At 41.3% G+C, this 18,293-nt stretch overlaps 1 protein-coding gene across 2 annotated transcripts; it reads left to right on the top strand.

Moving 5' to 3' along the window:
* The first annotated feature begins 24 nt into the window (after nt 1-24).
* On the top strand, nt 25-14,771 carry dapk2b (death-associated protein kinase 2b). Of its 2 annotated transcripts, XM_085779086.1 has the most exons (12): nt 25-149; nt 745-882; nt 7,072-7,293; nt 7,904-8,042; nt 8,707-8,836; nt 8,941-8,989; nt 9,082-9,108; nt 9,215-9,367; nt 9,846-9,891; nt 12,803-12,892; nt 12,995-13,075; nt 13,783-14,771. In XM_085779086.1, the coding sequence occupies exons 2-12, from the start codon at nt 806-808 to the stop codon at nt 13,858-13,860; spliced, it is 1,092 nt and encodes a 363-aa protein (XP_085635212.1). In that variant the 5' UTR covers nt 25-149; nt 745-805; the 3' UTR covers nt 13,861-14,771. The 2 variants fall into 2 exon arrangements, with proteins under 2 accessions (XP_085635212.1, XP_085635211.1); XM_085779085.1 differs by lacking the exons at nt 12,803-12,892; nt 12,995-13,075; nt 13,783-14,771 and adding an exon at nt 10,649-11,669.
* The last annotated feature ends 3,522 nt before the right edge of the window (nt 14,772-18,293 follow it).

The raw sequence follows: 18,293 nt of genomic DNA, 5'->3' as shown, positions 1-18,293 counted from the left end.
GGACTTCTGCAGACTGCCGTAAGTGACGGAGAACAACAGAGACGTTAAAGGGGCAGTTTTGTGACTGAGCTGCAGACATGTCAGGAGCAGACCAGCTGTAGGAGACTTGGGAACTGATGCAAGTTTATTAGGAGCAGCTCTGACAGAAGGTAAGACACAAAATTTAACTGCAGCCAGTTTATTGACACATTTCATGAGTGACATGAAACTTACTGAATGGGAAGTTTGTGGTTTTTCAGTTAAGTTTTTTTCTTCTTCACAGTTGTATGCACACACAATGTGTCCATGCTTACACTGTACAGTTGGTTAGTTTTATATTGACCTTATTATAGTAGGAATAATGGTTATTTCCTAATATTTGAAAAGAATAAGCTTCTGCCTGCATCAGCCTGTTTGCCAGACAAAATGTTTCACAACAGATACCCTGCCCTAATTACCCAAAAAGCTCTTTTCTTTTAATTTGTAATCCCGTTATAATCATGAATACTGAAGTCTGTCATACTGCTCAGCTTGGCGGAGTTTTGTGAGTTGTACTTACTGAATTTTTAAGCCAATAATCAGTGTTAAGTCCAGTAAAAGGCAGACTAAGTGTACTTTTTTATTTCCTTTGCAATTGTTTCAGTGTTTTAGGCTTTGTACACAGGAAGGAGAAAGCAGGTACACGTCTTAGTGGAATGCTCTGCTGCATGCTGAAACCTGCAGCCAATATTTTCACTGCTGATTTGTGACTCTTTTTACCCACAGGGTTGGACTTGTGGAGATAGACAGGCTGAAGTGGTGCATATCAAGGAGATAAGCTACATCGATGAAGACACCTGGCATGGCGGTATTCAAGCAACAGAATGTGGATGATTTCTATGAAATTGGAGAGGAGCTAGGCAGGTGAGTGTTTCTTAAATCCGTTATTTGAAGATGTTTCTTTCCAACCACAGGAAATGTTTCCCCCTCACTTTGTTATGAGTCACAGTCTCTCCCCTGCATGCTTCACAAGACGGTGGTCCACGTGGTTGTATGTATAAGCGTGCAAACAGCTGGCATGTTAATACTTGAAATAGGGAGTTTCGCCCTGTTTAAGTAGGTTGAAGTTTACAGCGAGAGATGAAGTTTCAGAAGTGAGCGCACTCTATGAACACAAGCTCTGTTTGGCCACTGAGTGTTTGGTCCAGGAAGGAGAAATAAATTTGAGCTGATGTTGCAATTCTGGGTGACTCTGGGCGGTGGATCACTGTGTTGAAGGTAAATGTTGAGGAGGAGTGCTAATCAAACCTGTGCAGAGCAGGCATCAAGGAAACTGTTTCCCATGGGGAAATAGATTATAGGAAGTTGGCGAGTGCAATATGGATTGAGGAAGCGACAACCTCATTTTGAAAGGAAGGACAGCTTGGGCATATTCACCACTTGTTAATAGATTGAAAGGGTGTGAACTTGTGAAGTGAAAGCATCTGACCTGTAACATCTCATTACTAATCAAAATATACACTATGTCCTTTTGTCTGCTGCCCTTTTACTGCACAGCCTCTTTGACACACCCTGAACAAACCAAGACTTGCTGTTGAAATTAGTGTTCCAGCTGCATTTGCATGACTTTAGAAGACGGGTTTTGTTTCCAGCATTTATACTTTTATTGTTTTACAGTTGAATTAATTGTGTTTTTGCAATAAATTAATCTGCTTCTTAAAAGATTAGACGTATTGTGGATTTCTAATGTTAATGTAACCTTTCATTAATGACTTGAAGTGTCATACTATTTATAACCTGGCAACTCAATGGGTGGTCTTATTGATATTGACTTATGCTGACCTACTAAAATAAGTGATTTTTTAATATTAATATCAATTTAGTTAAACGTTAAAAACATTTATAAAAACTTCATTAGATTTATTTTCCAAGATGTTTAAATGATGGTCTAGAAGGGTTAGGGGTTGACATTATATTTTGGCTGATTTTGAAATCACTATGCTGAAAACATGTTGTTTGAGGGAGAACTGAGCCTTGTACAGTATCTGTTGAGTTGAACTGTCATGAGAAACAGAAACTCGATGCTAAAAAGCCACATACCACAAGAACAAGAGCGCATGGGAGAATTTTATCACCACCTCAACAGCTGAATTTTACGCTCGTATTACTTTAGTCCTGTTGTGCAGCTTTGTAGTCGGTGTTGGGGGGATACAGCCCACTCCACCCACATGTTGTCAGAACCTCATGGGTTGAGACCTCTCCGTTGTGCACCACAGTGGAACTGTTACTCAACTGTCCTTCCAAGAGGGTGGGGAAACTTGATGAACAGGGTCAAAAACGGATTGGTCTGGAGTATCTAATGTTCTGAGCGCCATGGAACTGTTGAGCCATTCATCACAGGAAAGTCAATTCATCATACCCATGTCCCTGTTGACAGGTTTTAATGTCACAAAACCCCACACAGTTGTAGTCAGTGTTTCTTTCCACCGCTGACAGAGAGTTTTAGGTAAGCCTATCTGTAAAACAACCTTTCGCTTGAGACGTGAGGCATTTACCGACAACTGTACCTGTCTCGCCATCTGAGTGATGACACTGATGATGACATACAGTAGGAAGTGTCTCAGTGTGGGCCCACAGCTGCCATTGGCACTCCCATGAGACTATTAAGGCCCTGGTGAGCTGTTATGCAAGTGACCATCAAGGCAAGGCTGAGAAAAAAGGACCTAGTCTGGACAGATGGTGGACTGTGTGAACTCTACCTGTCAACAACACATTCATACTTGTCCATGTTTGGTCATGACTGAGAGTGTGTTTGATCTGAGAACTCTTATAGTGTAGTTTTACTTCTGCCTTTACTAGAAGCTGATATTGTCACGGTCACGCAACACTTGCTGAATGAAAATACAGTAACATCATCTTACTTAGTCATAATAAAGGAACGGGGGGAAAAAAATCACAGGATGCACTATTGGAAAGGAAGCACTATTGTCTGTGCATGCCTGAACAAAAACAAAAGGCTTGTAAACTTCCGCTCAGTTTTGAAATCTGTGAATACTGATCTTACATCATACAGTAGTGGATCCACGGTGACTCCTTCACACATCTCACATTGGTTGGTGTTATTAACCACACTTCCACCAGACCCCTGTGATTGACAGTGTTGATCTGTCGGTTGGTTGGTCGGTCCGCACGCCACTTTTCTTCAGACTGAAAGTCCTGAATGAATTTACATGAAATCTTCAACAGACATTCATGGTCTCCAGAGGCCAAACCCCACTGACTTTGATGATCCCCTGGCCTTTCCTCCAGTGCCACTATGAAGATGACGTATTTGTTTTTTGGTGAGACTCAACAACTGGTAAACTACAGATGGATCGTCATGACATTTACAAACCCACATCGGGGTGAATTATAATCACTTTTGTGATCCCTAAACTTTTAATCTGGAGCTGCCATAAGGTCAAAATTTGAATTTGTGATTTACAGTCAAATAGGTCGCTTACAAATCAAACAACATTCCCATCAGCCTCAGCTGTACTTTGAACCAAATGTCAGCATATTAACACGCTAAAGATCGTTGACATTTGACATATTAAACATCAGGTAAATTAGTAACAATATTACTGTGCTCTTGCTGAAAGCAACAGTGTCCCTCATTGTCAAAGAGTTGTCATTGTTACTGTATACTGTAGCCATTTGCCATTAAATTATTAAAATTCCTAAAGCAGGAACTTGGAAAAGAAAAACAGACCTCACCATACAGATATGCAAAGAGTCCTCACTTTGTAATTTCTAGAAAAAACAAGGAAGTTGATCAGGCAAATGTTTTGAAGGCTCAGATGTTTGTTTTCCTGGATGAGGATGCGGGGAGGGCAGCAGTACTCACATACTAGATGTGTTGAAGTGGAAAGAGCTGACAGGCGAGAGGCAGACAGGTGCTCCTGATGAACGTAGTGAAGTGCTAGAATTTCTCCAAAGGGATTTACAGTACAAGATTTATATAGCAAGGAGAGTAGACACGCATGGACAAGGAGCAGGTCAAGAATGCATGTAGTCAGCTCTGAGGAACACACATTCTTGCTGTTCAGTGGGTGAAAAATGTGTTTATTCAGTGCAGCCTGGCGGAGGGAACTCCATGTTGACCTCTTGGACATTCCCAGAGTTCCTGTGTGACAGAGGTCATCCCGTTACTGTCGGCAAACACCCATACAGCCGTGCTACGCCACAGGTGGTTTGTTGACACTGGACCACTTAAAAACCAGTGGAGATCTACAGCGTCCCCAACAATATGTGGGTATGAATGTGTATGTATTTCTTCATAATAACAGCAGATGAAGTGGTGTACTTGTGGAAATGAAGGATTTATTTTTTTCCCCGATATTACAAAATAAATGATGTTTTCTTACAATGATGACTCACATTTTTAGAGGTCTGAGCTGCATCCCTTCACACTGGCTGTACAGATGGTAGAGGTGGTTAGGGACAGGGTTTGGTCAATTATGAATCTGGCTCTCACTGTCACGCCGTCCCTGAGGTTGTTCAGTTGAGAAATGTGTTTAAATATTGGGCCGGCGCCACTAGTCCGAGCATTCCTCCAACCTTGGCTGTGGATAATAACCTTCAGCTGTTGGAAGTGGAAACTCTGTGGAGAGATGGTACTTTCAGCCCCACTGGCCGGCTTAGGGCTAAGACAGCCGGCACGCCTGGCCCGTTGTGGAATACCACTCCCAGCATCACTGCTCTCTCTTCTCTCTCTGCTGTTACTCTACACGTCCTAACAACACTAAAGTAAAGCCCCAAGACCTGACACTGACATTTGCGTTGTGTGCTTTCTCGCGTTTGGGGGCTACAACTGGCAACACGAGGGTTTACTCTGTTCAGTCTTGCTTAACAGGCAAATCGAGGACACTGTTGCTGTCCTGCCATGTGACTGCTCCTCCTCCTGAGGGTACTCGCAAGTGGAATTCATTGTGTGACTTTACCCTCCTCTTCAGTTCACACATTATCATAGTCATCTTTAACAGGGTCAGCCTCTCTGGGATGTCTCGGGGGTGCAGATATCCTGTGAATAGAACATTCAGAGGCACCGTTTGAGACTCCTCGTTACTATGGTCCATCACCCCGCCCTTGCTGTTTTGATTTTCCCTTTGCAGTGTGTGTAACTCTTTGTTACGATGAACATGCCTCCCCCACTCTCTCTCCCTCTCTCCTGCATTCCCTGTTGGGACATGTTCACAAAATCTGATTCTGATGGTGTGTTGTTTTTGCTCTGATACAAATTAAATGATCTTGATAGGTGCTCGGGGCTTTGCAATTTATGAGATACCTCTCTAAGCTTTACTGAGTCATAAACCTTCAAGCGTTCAAACACATTACAGTGAGAAAGACCTGCACAGACTTCACCGCTCACTACTCTGCAGTGTAGCTGTACATATTTGCATCATATTAGAGGTTCTCCCTCCAGTGTAATAGATGGGCCCGTGCTGGTGAGATGAAAATACACCTCAGTGGCTGTTGCTTTGTTGTTTCTGAGTGAGGCAAATGTAATAGGAGGTCGAGTGCTCTCACACGTGATTGTAGAACTGAGTAAGCACAGGACAGGGTGTGTCTCAAAAAGAGCAAGCTAGCACACCCATCCCACAATGATGCTGTTAAATTAAGTTTAACAAGTCACTGTGGCTGCTTTAAACCACAGGGATGATCCTGTCACTTGATTGTACTTAATCCATGTATTTGTTCTGGGATGAGCTGGAGCTATCTCTGTGTAAGCCCTTTTTTGAAAGTACAAGTGCTGGTTGAAATAACAACTGGGCACTGGGAGCAGCAGAGTAAGTATCCATATGTTTTTACACGGTTTTCTTTTATCCCTCAGCTCCTCTTAGCACTCATCCTTTCCACGGGACTTCTCGTTTCACTCCTCCAGCACAGCGGGATGTTTTTTTTCTCCCCAGCAGCAGCAGCAGCAGCAGCAGTGGTAACAGCAGCAGAGAGGTGGCAGGTGGAGAAAAGCAAGGCTATTCTTAGCCCCACTAGACACCGTGATGATAGTGGACACAGACTGGGTAGCCTCTCACAGCCACCCTGTGTGGACAGTTATGTCCAAAATATATGAAATGCCTGCCAGTTATTATCTTGTCCCCCCTCTGCATGTTCTTTCACAGTGTCTAAAAATACAAGGTGTCTCTGCTGCTTTGGAGAATTTGCAAACTCATGGGTCCATCAGCTTAAATGTAGTTCATCTCACCATGTTCTTTACATGGCTAAATATCCAAAGACATCGCTCATCCTCCATACAAAGAAAATCTTCACTATCTCTGACACTACACTCACTTTCATGACTTTCTGTGCCTTATGACTGATGAGTGAGTAATAAGAGGGTTATTTTCACAGTCTATGTTATGTATAGAGCGGGCAGGTCAACCTACAGCAGCAGGAAGCATGTAAAGCAGCAGGAGCGGCAGCAGCAGGCTCAGTCAAGTCTGAGATAACAAGGACTGGTCTGATGATAAAGTCGTGGAGACTCACAGCATATATTTAACTGGGCGACAGACGCGCTGGAAGATGTTTTCATTCAGCCTGTCAGTGGGTCAAGTACGAGTGAAATGACTGTGTAGTTATGTTAGGGGACAGTGACAAAGATGGAAAATTTTACACATAGTCGAACTGTGATATACAAAACAAGAGCACAGTGAAAAATGAAGCAATTTCCCACTGAGAGATGGTCTCCAAGCCACACCTCTGTTGTGAAATATTCAGAGTTTCTGGGATTTTTTCACTTGAGGATGGCCAGAAACTTGGCAGGAAGGTTGCTGAAGTAGGAGGACAGCAGCTCTGTCCACACTGCTGGCCCATCCGATTGTTCTTTGTCTGGGTAGGAAACAGGAAGTGATGAACTCTACCACAATATTTCAGCTGGGTTTGACGTGGGGCTTCCTTCCAGACATCTGTCTTCACCTGTATCCTGTGGTTAATTGTTAAGAAGTTATGTAGAATTTTGTTTCCACAAAACATTACACAAATGAAGGATAATAAAATAATCTAGAGTTTAAAATTTGGTAAATTATGTATTATACTGTATATAAACAGTAAGTAATGTCTTTTTTATGTCTGCAGTGGGCAATTTGCCATAGTGAAACGCTGCACAGAGAAGAGCACCGGCACCGAATATGCTGCCAAGTTCATCAAGAAGCGCCAGAGTCGGGCCAGCAGACGAGGCGTAAGAAGAGAGGAGATTGAGAGGGAAGTGAGCATCCTTCAGGAGCTCCAGCACCAAAACATCATATCGCTGCACGATGTGTACGAGAACCGCACAGACGTGGTGCTGATTCTTGAACTGTGAGTCACTGCACGATTCAACAAAGTCATGATATCCAGATGCTTTCAACCATCCAAACATGTACACACAATATGATTCATGATCTTATTGTACATTGATTGTTTGTTTAAAGCCTTTCACCAGGAAACACAGGAATGTTTTCAAAAAGAGGCCTGAGTCTGGGTTCAGAGAGTGCCTGGGAACATGGAGGGCCCCAATTAGGACTAATTAAAAGCACAGTCCAGTCAAATCTTGGGTCAATTGACTGACAGACTGTTAGCTGCACACTGCTCATCATTCAGTTATTCCTTTATTATGTTTCTTTGTCTGAAGGTAAAGGAACCTCATGCGTATGAGGTGCCCGGTGGTCAAAGGACGCTTTATACCATTTGCAGCTCTGAAGTAGAAGTTTATGTAGAACTACAATGGTTTAAAAGTAGGACAAAATGATGTGAGGCATAGCAGACCCTAATCTTTACACAAACAAACATATGTAAAGCATCCGAGATAAGCCTATCCACATCCTGAGAACACACTTGAGATAAAATTGAAGAGACCCCCCTTCAGATTATTTGAGCCCGCAGGATGAGTCACTAAGTGTGTGTGTATGTGTGTGTGTGTGTGTTGCAGGGTTTCTGGAGGAGAGCTGTTTGACTTCTTGGCTCAGAAGGAGTCTCTGAGTGAAGAGGAGGCCACTCAGTTTATCAAACAGGTCCTGGATGGAGTCCAGTACCTCCACTCAAAGAGGATCGCACACTTCGATCTAAAGGTACAGTTTGCTCCGTCTGTGCATCACACGTAAAACTATATTTGTCTTGTGTTGAGAGTCGAAATCATTTACCTCCGCAACAACTGCACTGTAATGTATATGCAAGGACGAGCATGTGACACATACATACAGTATACACAGTATGTACGTATATATAGCAGGTGTCTGATGAACGTGTCAGTAGAGTCTTGCTTTTCTGAATCACACATCCTTCCTGTTTTCTGTGGCTGGGGTCCAGACTCTCAGATACAGACACCAGCAGGTTATCTCTTGACTTTCAGAGAGCGTTGCCACCCACACTTCTCTGTGAAAGTCACTGTCCTGTTTATACACAGCTACAGTTCTTCGTCACTCACTGTTGCCTTTCACACAGTAAAGTCTTAAGTTCTGTTGGCAAAAATGAACCTTAATCGCTTTGAGGAAGTTTATTCTTATTTGCTAATTTGCTTTCTTACTATGAGTTAGAAGAGAAAATTAAATCTTCTCATAGAGATGATTATGTAAGACGTAATAACCATTGCAATGTTTTTCTTCATGCTTACGTAAAAGGTGGCTTCAATCAGGTAACTTCTGTAATTTAGTGTTCTTTGTGTATTACCCAATCTTGGAAATAGTGGAAATCTTCTGACAAATGCCCCTCTGTGTTGTTGTTTTTGCCCTTCAGCCTGAGAATATAATGCTGCTGGACAGGAACGTTCCTCTACCCCGCATCAAACTCATAGACTTTGGACTGGCACACAAAATAGAAGCCGGGGCAGATTTCAAAAACATTTTTGGCACTCCTGAATTTGTTGGTGAGTGTTTTATGTGAGATGTACTTTGCACTGAAGAACATTTTAAGAGGAGGCTTTGTGTTTGGCCTGTTTGTAACACAGGAGTGCGTGCTGTCTATTTTCAGCTCCAGAGATAGTCAACTATGAGCCACTGGGATTGGAGGCAGACATGTGGTAAGATCCTTTAATTACCTCTGACTCTGCTGCCTTCCATACAACAGGTTGCTGTGCATAAGTTTGGATTAACCTTGTGCTGTTTTTCACAGGAGCATCGGAGTCATCACATACATACTGTAAGTGGGGGTGATTCATAGTTATGAATGGGGAATCTTAATGTACCTAAAGAGATTATCGAGCGAGGTCTTATTCAGCATGTGAATGTCTCCGCTGTTCTTTCAGTTTGAGCGGTGCGTCACCTTTCCTCGGTGACACAAAGCAGGAAACACTGGGAAACATCTCCGCCATGAGCTATGAGTTCGACGAAGAGTTCTTCAGCAATACGAGCGAGCTGGCCAAGAGCTTCATCAGGCAGCTCCTGGAGAAGGACACGAGGTAAAAGAACGGGTCTCTGACAAACAGCTGAAGGCCAAAGGTCAAGTCTGACGATTCCAGTACAAAGCCCAAGCATTAGAGGTTTCACTGGCATAAACCCCGAGTGCATAAAATGTGAAATCCTGATCCAACGGAGAATGAAAGGCCAATCAGTCCACAGAAATCTAGAGCAAGGATTTGGGTACACAATGTAATAGACTAAAGAAGATAAGCTAAATAAACATAATTTACCCAGTAAACGAATTACCCCAGACAGCGTGTTACATAACACCTGTCTTCTCTGTACCTTGTGATTCTGTTCTTATTGTTGAACATGTGTTTCCACTGAAAAGACACCAAATATTCCTGTGAAAGTGATACTGGTATGCAGCATACTGTATGAGACTCACATCATAATGCATGACTGACCAACATGCTCCACAGTCGTTCAGTCTATTTACTCAGCTGCATTTTCGTCTTCTCTCTCCTATCAATTTAGAAAACGAATGACCATAAAAGACGCCCTCAACCATCCCTGGATTAAGGTACACTTCATTTATGTTGGATTGTAGCATGTTTTTTGTGTGTTCTTAATAACTATGGTCAACAGTAGTCCACCCACCCACATGAAACATCAGTCCTCATCAAAACAGGGTAAAAGGTTTGTTTATAAAAACAAAACGGGCAAAGGAGTTCCCAAACTTTGACTTAAGCCTAAACACTCGCTGAAAACGCTTGCTGAAAAAAAAAAATGTTTATAACAGTTGCTGTACAGTGTATTGTTTCCATCACAGCCCCACCAAGCCTCACACCCCTGGGAATAGTTTCTCCCCTTTCAGTTATCAACACAGTTAGCACGACACATCTTGTACAGCTGTCTTTTTGCAGTCTGAAATAGTCCTTTTGTCTAGACATGACATGCAAGTGATAAAAGTGACGCAACATCTCATTAATTGTGTTTTTTTAACGGCATGGACATTTAACCCCCCCCCCCCCGTAATCTCAAAGAAGTCTACTCGGATGCTGGCTGCTGAAATGCATGGGAAAACTGTTTTGCTGTGGAGTCTCCATCCTGTTTGGATACATGAGCATGAAACCAGGAAACTTAACACACTCAACTGGAATGTCTGTTGTTGTTTTTTTGGCGCTTTTACCTGCAATGGCTTTTGCTGTAGGGTCACACACTAATCCTACAGTGCCACCTCTGCTGGGATATTCACCGCTGCGTGTGTTTCAAAGACAATGAGTCAACAATGAGACATCATCTCACTCAGTGTCCCCCCTCCACCCTTCTGTCTGAAGTCCTCCGGCCACGTAGAGGAGGACAACGCCGCCCCGGAGGCTGAGAAGAAAGTGGAGCCGCTGAAGCTGAAGCGTCTGAAGGAGTACACCATCCAGCAGCATTCAGGCATGCCCCAGAACAACACATATGCCAACTTTGAGCGTTTCGCCCATGTGGTGGAAGACATTAGCCTGATGGAAACGGGGCTATCAGAGGTGGCAGGGTCCCACCACGCTCTCCAGGGAGACCTCGAGGCACTGCTCTCCATCTACAATGACAAGGAGACCTGGTACAAGGAGGAGGGTGAGACTGCAAGGAAGCAGCTCTCCCAGATCCACTACGAGTTTCGTAAAGCGGAGGCCACCAGGAGGCTGCTGCAGGAGGACATGAAGGCCGTAGATGCCAGTCTGGAGAGCATCAGTGGAAAGTACAGCCAGAGGCAGACCCAGCTGGACGCTCTGAGGCACGAGCTAGACTCTGAAATGCAGTGGCTGCAGGAGGTGATGAGCTCTCTGCATCCAGAAGGAGCCAACAGCAGCATCCACAGCAGCAGCCTGAACATGGACGTGAAGCAGGCGCTGAAGGAGCTGCTGCATCAGTCCTGCGGAGGGGAACTGTGTCCTGAGGCCAAACAACCCCTCACAGAGTCTGGCTAACGTGCACAGATGAAGATACATTTTTATTAAACTTAAAGCTCTTAACATGTTTTTGAAGATGATATATATATATATATAAGATGATTTTGGCACATGGATTTTTTTTTTCAGCAACACAATTTTTTGAAGCTGTGTAGTCTTTAGCTACATTTACTTTATTGCTTTTGTGCTCTGCAAACAATATACTTTCCAGTTAAAAGAAGAACTGGTATTCAAGTGCAACTTTGTGGAAAAACAGAAGTACTTATTTATTTCCTTCGCGAGTTAAATGAGAAGATGAATATCACTTTTGTGGAGTAAACACTTAGTTACACACAGACGAGAGTTGGCTTACCATAGCACAAAGATTGGAAATGTGGTTAAACAGCTAGTCTAGCTGTGTCTGCCCTACTTTCTCAAGGTGCAGTGACTGATGGAAATACACTTTTGTTCTGATATAACATGTACTTGTTGTTACCTTTGCACAGGCTCAGGCTAGCTGTTAGCTTAGGCTACTGTGACCAACTGACCATGGATGTATTTTAGGCTAAGGCTAACAGATCCATGCCTATGTGACTCCCAGGAAGTTTTTAGCTTGCAGCTAGGCTAAGCACCATATGGCTGCAACAGACAAAAACAGGTGGTATGGATCTTAACTTTAGCCAACAGAGTGAAGCACATTTCACAAAAATGTTTCTTTAGGTGGCAAACTCCAGTTGTGGAACAGTATTATTATTATCCTCAACTTTATGTGCTACTAACCAAAGATTACACAACTGCTTTCTCTGATGAAGCAATTTGATGGCTGTTTATTTTGGCAGTGAGGTCATGATGATGGTAAATGTTGGTTCCGAATTATTTTAACATGTCAGGGCGAGACAAGGGCAAGGGATGACAATTTTTCTCAATGGAATGTAACAGAAGATCACAAATTCTGCTTTATTTTTTTCATTCCAGTCAATTAAATTAAACTGTATATAAATGTTTTTAGTCTTTTATCCACTTGTAAAGTAACTTTTGTGATTATAAATGATTTTTTCCCAGATTATTTTATATAGACCCAAATATGCCCTTTTAATGAAGGTTACGTTTATTTATTTATTTCTTTTAAAAACTTTTTTAAAATGATTTCTTTCTTTGTAATGTTCTATGACCCGACCATAGAAGACCCGACAGGAAAAAACAACATCTATGATAAGATCCTGTGTGTTTTACATTACGTGTCACCTTGCTATCAATGTTTTTTTTAGCGGCTCGACAAAGCAGACACTTTTTGATTGCATATGACGTGCACACTGACATTTAAAAACTTTTGTCAAAACCACTGAAATAAATGTTGATTATTTATAACATATCATATTTCATTTGTTACAATGCAGTTACAATACTCAATCTGTGTAACCGCAGTTTATTTCCTGTTGCATTTGAGAACCTATCGTGAAACACAGGCCCGATAAGCATTCTGTTGATCACCTTAATTTTCAGATTAATGTGAGAGATACCTTTTCTGTTGTTTCATCCTTCAATGTGTCTCTGCAGCCTCTGAATCCCAGACAGGCCATGGTGAAGAGGTTGTCGGTGGTAAACCTGGAGAACTTTAGGAGACAGTATGCCAGACGCAGATGGAAGGTAAAGTGTAGCATTTAGGATTCAGATGGATTATTTCCTTAAAACAAGTCAGGGTTATAAAGATATTAATCTTGACTGACTCTGAGACTTCCTCTTTTACAGCTGTCATTCAGAATCGTGGCTCTGTGCAACCACTTAACACGGATCATGAAGAAGGGCAACAAGCTGCCTGAGCAAGATGGGGTGAGAACACACTGTTGTTTAGATAACAGCCATGGCTCGGTCTGGATGCAGAGGTTTAATATTTTAGAAATTTGCATAGGTCTACTTGCTTTCTTGTTATGAATACATTTTGAGGATTAATACAGCTTTTACAGTACAATATCTATAATTACCGGAAGGTTATCTTAGCTCAGTGTAAAGGAAAGGAAATAGGAAGAAATAGCTGGCTTGGCTCTGACTGGAAGTAACGAAATCCAACCCCCAACTATCACTTTATGCTTCCTTTGTTTAATTACTACAAAAACCATGGGGAAAATATAAAAGTTCTTATTTTACAAGGGATTACATTTCCTTTGATTTTTCTACTCTGAATTTTAATTTTACACTTGTCACAAGATATTAAGGTGTTAAATCTTTTGCTTTGGATTTGCTGACAGTTTGGGCAGAGCCAGGCTATACAGTAGCTGTCCCTCTCTGCTTCCAGTCCTTATGCTAAGCCGCATTGCCTGGCTACTGCAGCAGCCATCTATTTATTATGCAATGTGAAAATGATCAATTAAATAATGAATCTCATAATGTAAGTCTTGTTGAGAAAGCGAGTAAAAATATTGACATTGGACTCCCAGCGTTACATTGCAGCTCTTTTAGAATGCAGCTACTAATTATTGGTAATGATTTTATGAGTTCTCTGTAAAGAACTGTGACTGAACTCAAACACTTTTTTTCAGAGGGACTGTGAAAGTGACCAAGAGGAAGAAATACTTAAAAGAAGACCAAGGACCAGAAAGAGAAGCAGCACTTCCTGAGAGCAACAGCCTGCATCAAGTGTGTTGGTTGACATCGTTCCGGTTGCAAAACAGTGTGACTTTGCACCTTTTTAACGCACACTCTGCAACTGACACTTTGCACTTGACATAATGAACCAGCTACAATATCTTTTTAAGTGCAGCATTTTCACTGGTCACGGCAACTTTGTTTTGTCTTTTTCACCAAAACCAGCAAACAATAGATGGCATTCTGACATTTCTAAATTTGAGCTATTGGTTTCTGGCATGAGACAATACAGCTGTATTATAATTGACAGGAACTGAGAAGCCAATATTAGCACATACACAGCAAAGTAGGCAGCTTCCTCTAACAGCTGCGTGTGAGGAGAAGAATTACAAAATTTGTATTGTCCAAAGTATTGACAGATAAAAGGGTTTAGTGCTGCAGGTTGACAAGATGGTAGCAGCTGGTCTTCATAACCAAATGTTTACATGTTGTTCTGCTTAACTTACAGCAATGTCTGTGTAAACACAGTGTTTACTGTTAACCTCTTCATCAAGAATAATTACCTGAAACCTGTACAGTACACAATACAGATCTATGTGTATTGTAGTCCGCATAGGACATTTCTATTTCTGTTACTGTCTAAGGGGATGATAATAGCATTTCATTTTATGTCTATATAAAGAGTAAATACTCTGTCTATATAAATATGTGAAACCAACTTAACAGTTGAATTTTAATAGAATTGTTAGATCTTGTTAGAGTCAATCTGTTTATGGTGTAAATATACAGTACATAATTGAAAGTCAAATGTCTTAAGTTCAGTTTTACTTGTATCTTAGCTCATTAAAAAACATTTACTGTTTTCAACACACAGCAGCATTCATTTGTGTTCACTTGTATGTATTGTAAATTGATCTTTTGTGTAATAAATTAATGAACAAGACTGTTAAATTTGTTGTCAGTTTTTTGTGAAGTCCAAAATCAATGACTTCATCATAGTTCTGCAGATGTAGATTATGAACACCCTTTTTTCCTCTAGAGCTGTTATATCATAAAATGGTCTCTAACTGTGATGCTATTGCCAGGGTGTGATCATTGGCCATTTAGCGCATACAAGAAGACAACTAAACAAGATGTATGCAGCTTTCTGTAGTATTAGTAATGTCTGTGGTCTTTGACAAGTAACTCATTTTTTTAAACTAAATTTTGATGTGTCCACTGGTCCATTATGAGTCTCAGAACAGTAATGTTGTTTGGGCTCAGCTGGGCTGAAAGAGATTGGGAGGGATAATTTGACCTGAACTAAATACATTTTTGGCAGTGACACAATGTAGGCCAGTTCCACGCAGATGGTAAGAAACCAGTCATAATCAACAAGTGGGTCAGTCTGAGATCTGTAAGCCTGTTTGTGCTTCCGTAGCCTCTCATCCCATTACCGAATCGCTGAATGAGAATTACTGCAATAAGAACACAAGGTGTTTTACACACTCTGCTGCATTTTAAACACAATTTAAAGAGACATAATAATGATTTATCACTGCACCTACAGTATATTATGTTGTGTGTGGAAAATGAAGCAACAGAAACTACAGTGTGGGTCAAACTCCAGCACCAATAGATGCTGCATTTGACAATATAAGTCTGAAAAGAGTTTCTCAAATACTGTGCACCCAGTTTGTAACACACACTCTTTGTCAAATGTATCTAAGTCTAATCAGGTCATTTCAGTAATTTGTTTCAAAATAAGTAGAAATGACAAAGCTCCTCCACAGTGATGTAAGGTACAATTGTTTTCACAGGCTGAGTATTGCTTATTAAACGGTCTTGGTGGAGTGGCTGTTAAAGTCCAAGGAGAAGACAATATTACACAGTTGCAAGTCCTTATTAGAGCATCTACATACTGAACAGTGACTCTGGGAACAGTGGTGTTTCTGTTCAATGACAACCTGTGAGTTACTGGCAAAAGATGAGATTAGAGAAAACATTTAGAGCACGCTGGGGTCACTCGTCTGTATTCATCTGATGGAGTCTATCCCCTGGCTGGTGACGGTAAATATTTCAGCCATGTCTCACTGTAACATGAGCTGAGTCCTTTGTAACTTTGTCATCAGTTGAGAGTGACGAGCCATGCCTCCAAGCCATCCATTACAGTTAGATCTGAAACATCTCATGTAACAGAGTCACAGCTGGCATGTCGGGATCAACTCTGTGGTCGAGCAGCGACTGGGTTATGGGATCATGGGATTCCAGCAGACTTAGGCTGAGAAGACCTGATGGACAGTAGCATCCACACAGACAAATAAGGCGTGCTGTCAGAAATCTTATGCCACATGTACTGCAGGCATGTAACACAAAACCTTGTCCTTCATCAGCACAGATACAGATGTCTTTGAAGCAGTGCTTGACTCAGTGATGTGTCAGGAGGACAAACTGTAGCGTCTGACGTGGTTTGAGAATGAGTCAATGATTCTTCAGTAAAATTACTGTGAATTACCTGCAGGCGAATCATCAGTGTGTGGCAGCTTCTAAAACCACACCATCAACTTTTATTACTCATCATCTATTTGACAAAGTGTCCAGAACCATAAGATTATTGTATGTGGGCACCCTACATTGGATGATTTGCACACTCCTGCATATATACACATCGAATGATTGTTGCATGGCTTGTACACACACACACACACACACACACACATACCACCTTTTTTAGATTTTTGAGAGTGTTTATTTGGCTGATTACATTTGAACTGAAATAAAACACAAATCTTTAGAAGTTATGGCAATTGATCCACTGACTTTTGTTCTTCTTTTACAGCAGTGCCACCTTGTGGGCAAATTGAAGAATTGAATTGATCCTTATTGTCAATAAGTTATAAAGGATAGAATACTGTACATAAATCATCATTAAAAACTAAGAATTAATAAATGTGAAATACAGAAAACGTAAAAGATATCTGCTTATATATAAAAAATAAATGTAATTTCAATAGTTGTTGTACAATGATGCAAAATAAACTCATAAAAACCAGAAACAAGTAAATGCACAGTGAAACTAATTGTGACATGTGTTACATATTTCAATATCACATTTTATGTAAATGTATAACAGTTAATGGTATTGTCTGCAAATATACAGATGTATTGAACAAAAAAAGTGGATGCACCTAATAAGGTGAATCTCATACTGATTGTGTGAATCTACCTTCGAACCAAAGATTAACCCTGTCACTATAAGTGAAATGAAGTGTAGTTCTATTCCAGAGATTGTTTTTCTATTTCCTATATTTACAACACCAGTCACGTAAATGTTGTGTGAATCTAATTTGAGTTTTGTGAAGATATTGTATGCACACAGACCTACAGTATGTAATAATCCAGCTATCTGAGTGTGAAATGCGAGACATGTCAACAATGCATCTCACTGACTCATAATGTAGTTTATTTCATGTGAGCATCTGATGCTGGGAGCTCTGGGAACAGAGGATCTGACAGAGGAGGCAGCGTAGCTCCTTAGACAGACCTGGGGGCATTAATCATGAATGTCAGCCTCTCACTTTATCTGTGTGATCATTGGGCCATACTTTAGCATGATGATCACTCTGGAAATGAGCTCCTGGAGGCTGCTTCCATTATTCATACCTACAAGAGCACAGCCTGCTCCCTATTCTTGGAAATTAGATTTAATGGAGGGTGGCCATATTTAGGCTCTGTGCTCTTGATATGTCACTGAGTGGTAAGTCTGTATTAGTGGCTCCATCCCCCTCTATGCCTCATCCTCAACAATCAGCATCCCCCGTACCTGCATGATTAAACCCCGGGGAGGTGACAGGTCCTGCTCATTAGGATACAGTGAATGACTAAGACACCTCTTTAAGGCAAAGCCTGTCATTTAAATGGCTGACCTTTTCATCAAAGTCGTGTTTTGCCACTATATAAACAACTGTGAAACACTGAGTTGTGTGGCAGTAAAGTGACAAAACGCATTTTATTATTCTTACCTACAGTATAGGGTGTATCATAGCTACCTCCTTTTTATACGTAGTTCATCACGATTATCCTAAATTCAGAACATTTGTCAAGTTGCCAAGAGTTGTGTAACTACATAAGGTGTTCCATGTGGTCCATATATCCAAATATCCCCACTAGTGCATCGCTTTAATGAGCTTAAATGCCTCTTGTTTGTTCTTTTAAGACGCCTTTCGTGTCTTCCTGGAATTTCAAAAGCCCAAGAGAACTAGTTCTGCTCCTCTGCTACAAGAGTATAGAGGTAATTAACTAGCAATATGCGACTGGTTATGGTGTGAGGACTTGATGATGCTGATGATGCCATCCCCATATAATTGGTCTCTGAGGGGCCAGCACCTATAGCTCGAAAAACTGCATCCAAATGAACCTGTATAAGAAGACGCTTGAGTCAGTGGCGACAGATGACCACACCATGACAAGGCATCAAACAAGTGTT

This window comes from Trachurus japonicus, chromosome 6 (assembly GCF_045865225.1).
Source record: "Trachurus japonicus isolate A0001 chromosome 6, Traja_1.0".
NCBI classification, from domain to species: Eukaryota; Metazoa; Chordata; class Actinopteri; order Carangiformes; family Carangidae; genus Trachurus; species Trachurus japonicus.
This window is presented reverse-complemented; position numbering and strand designations above follow the sequence as displayed.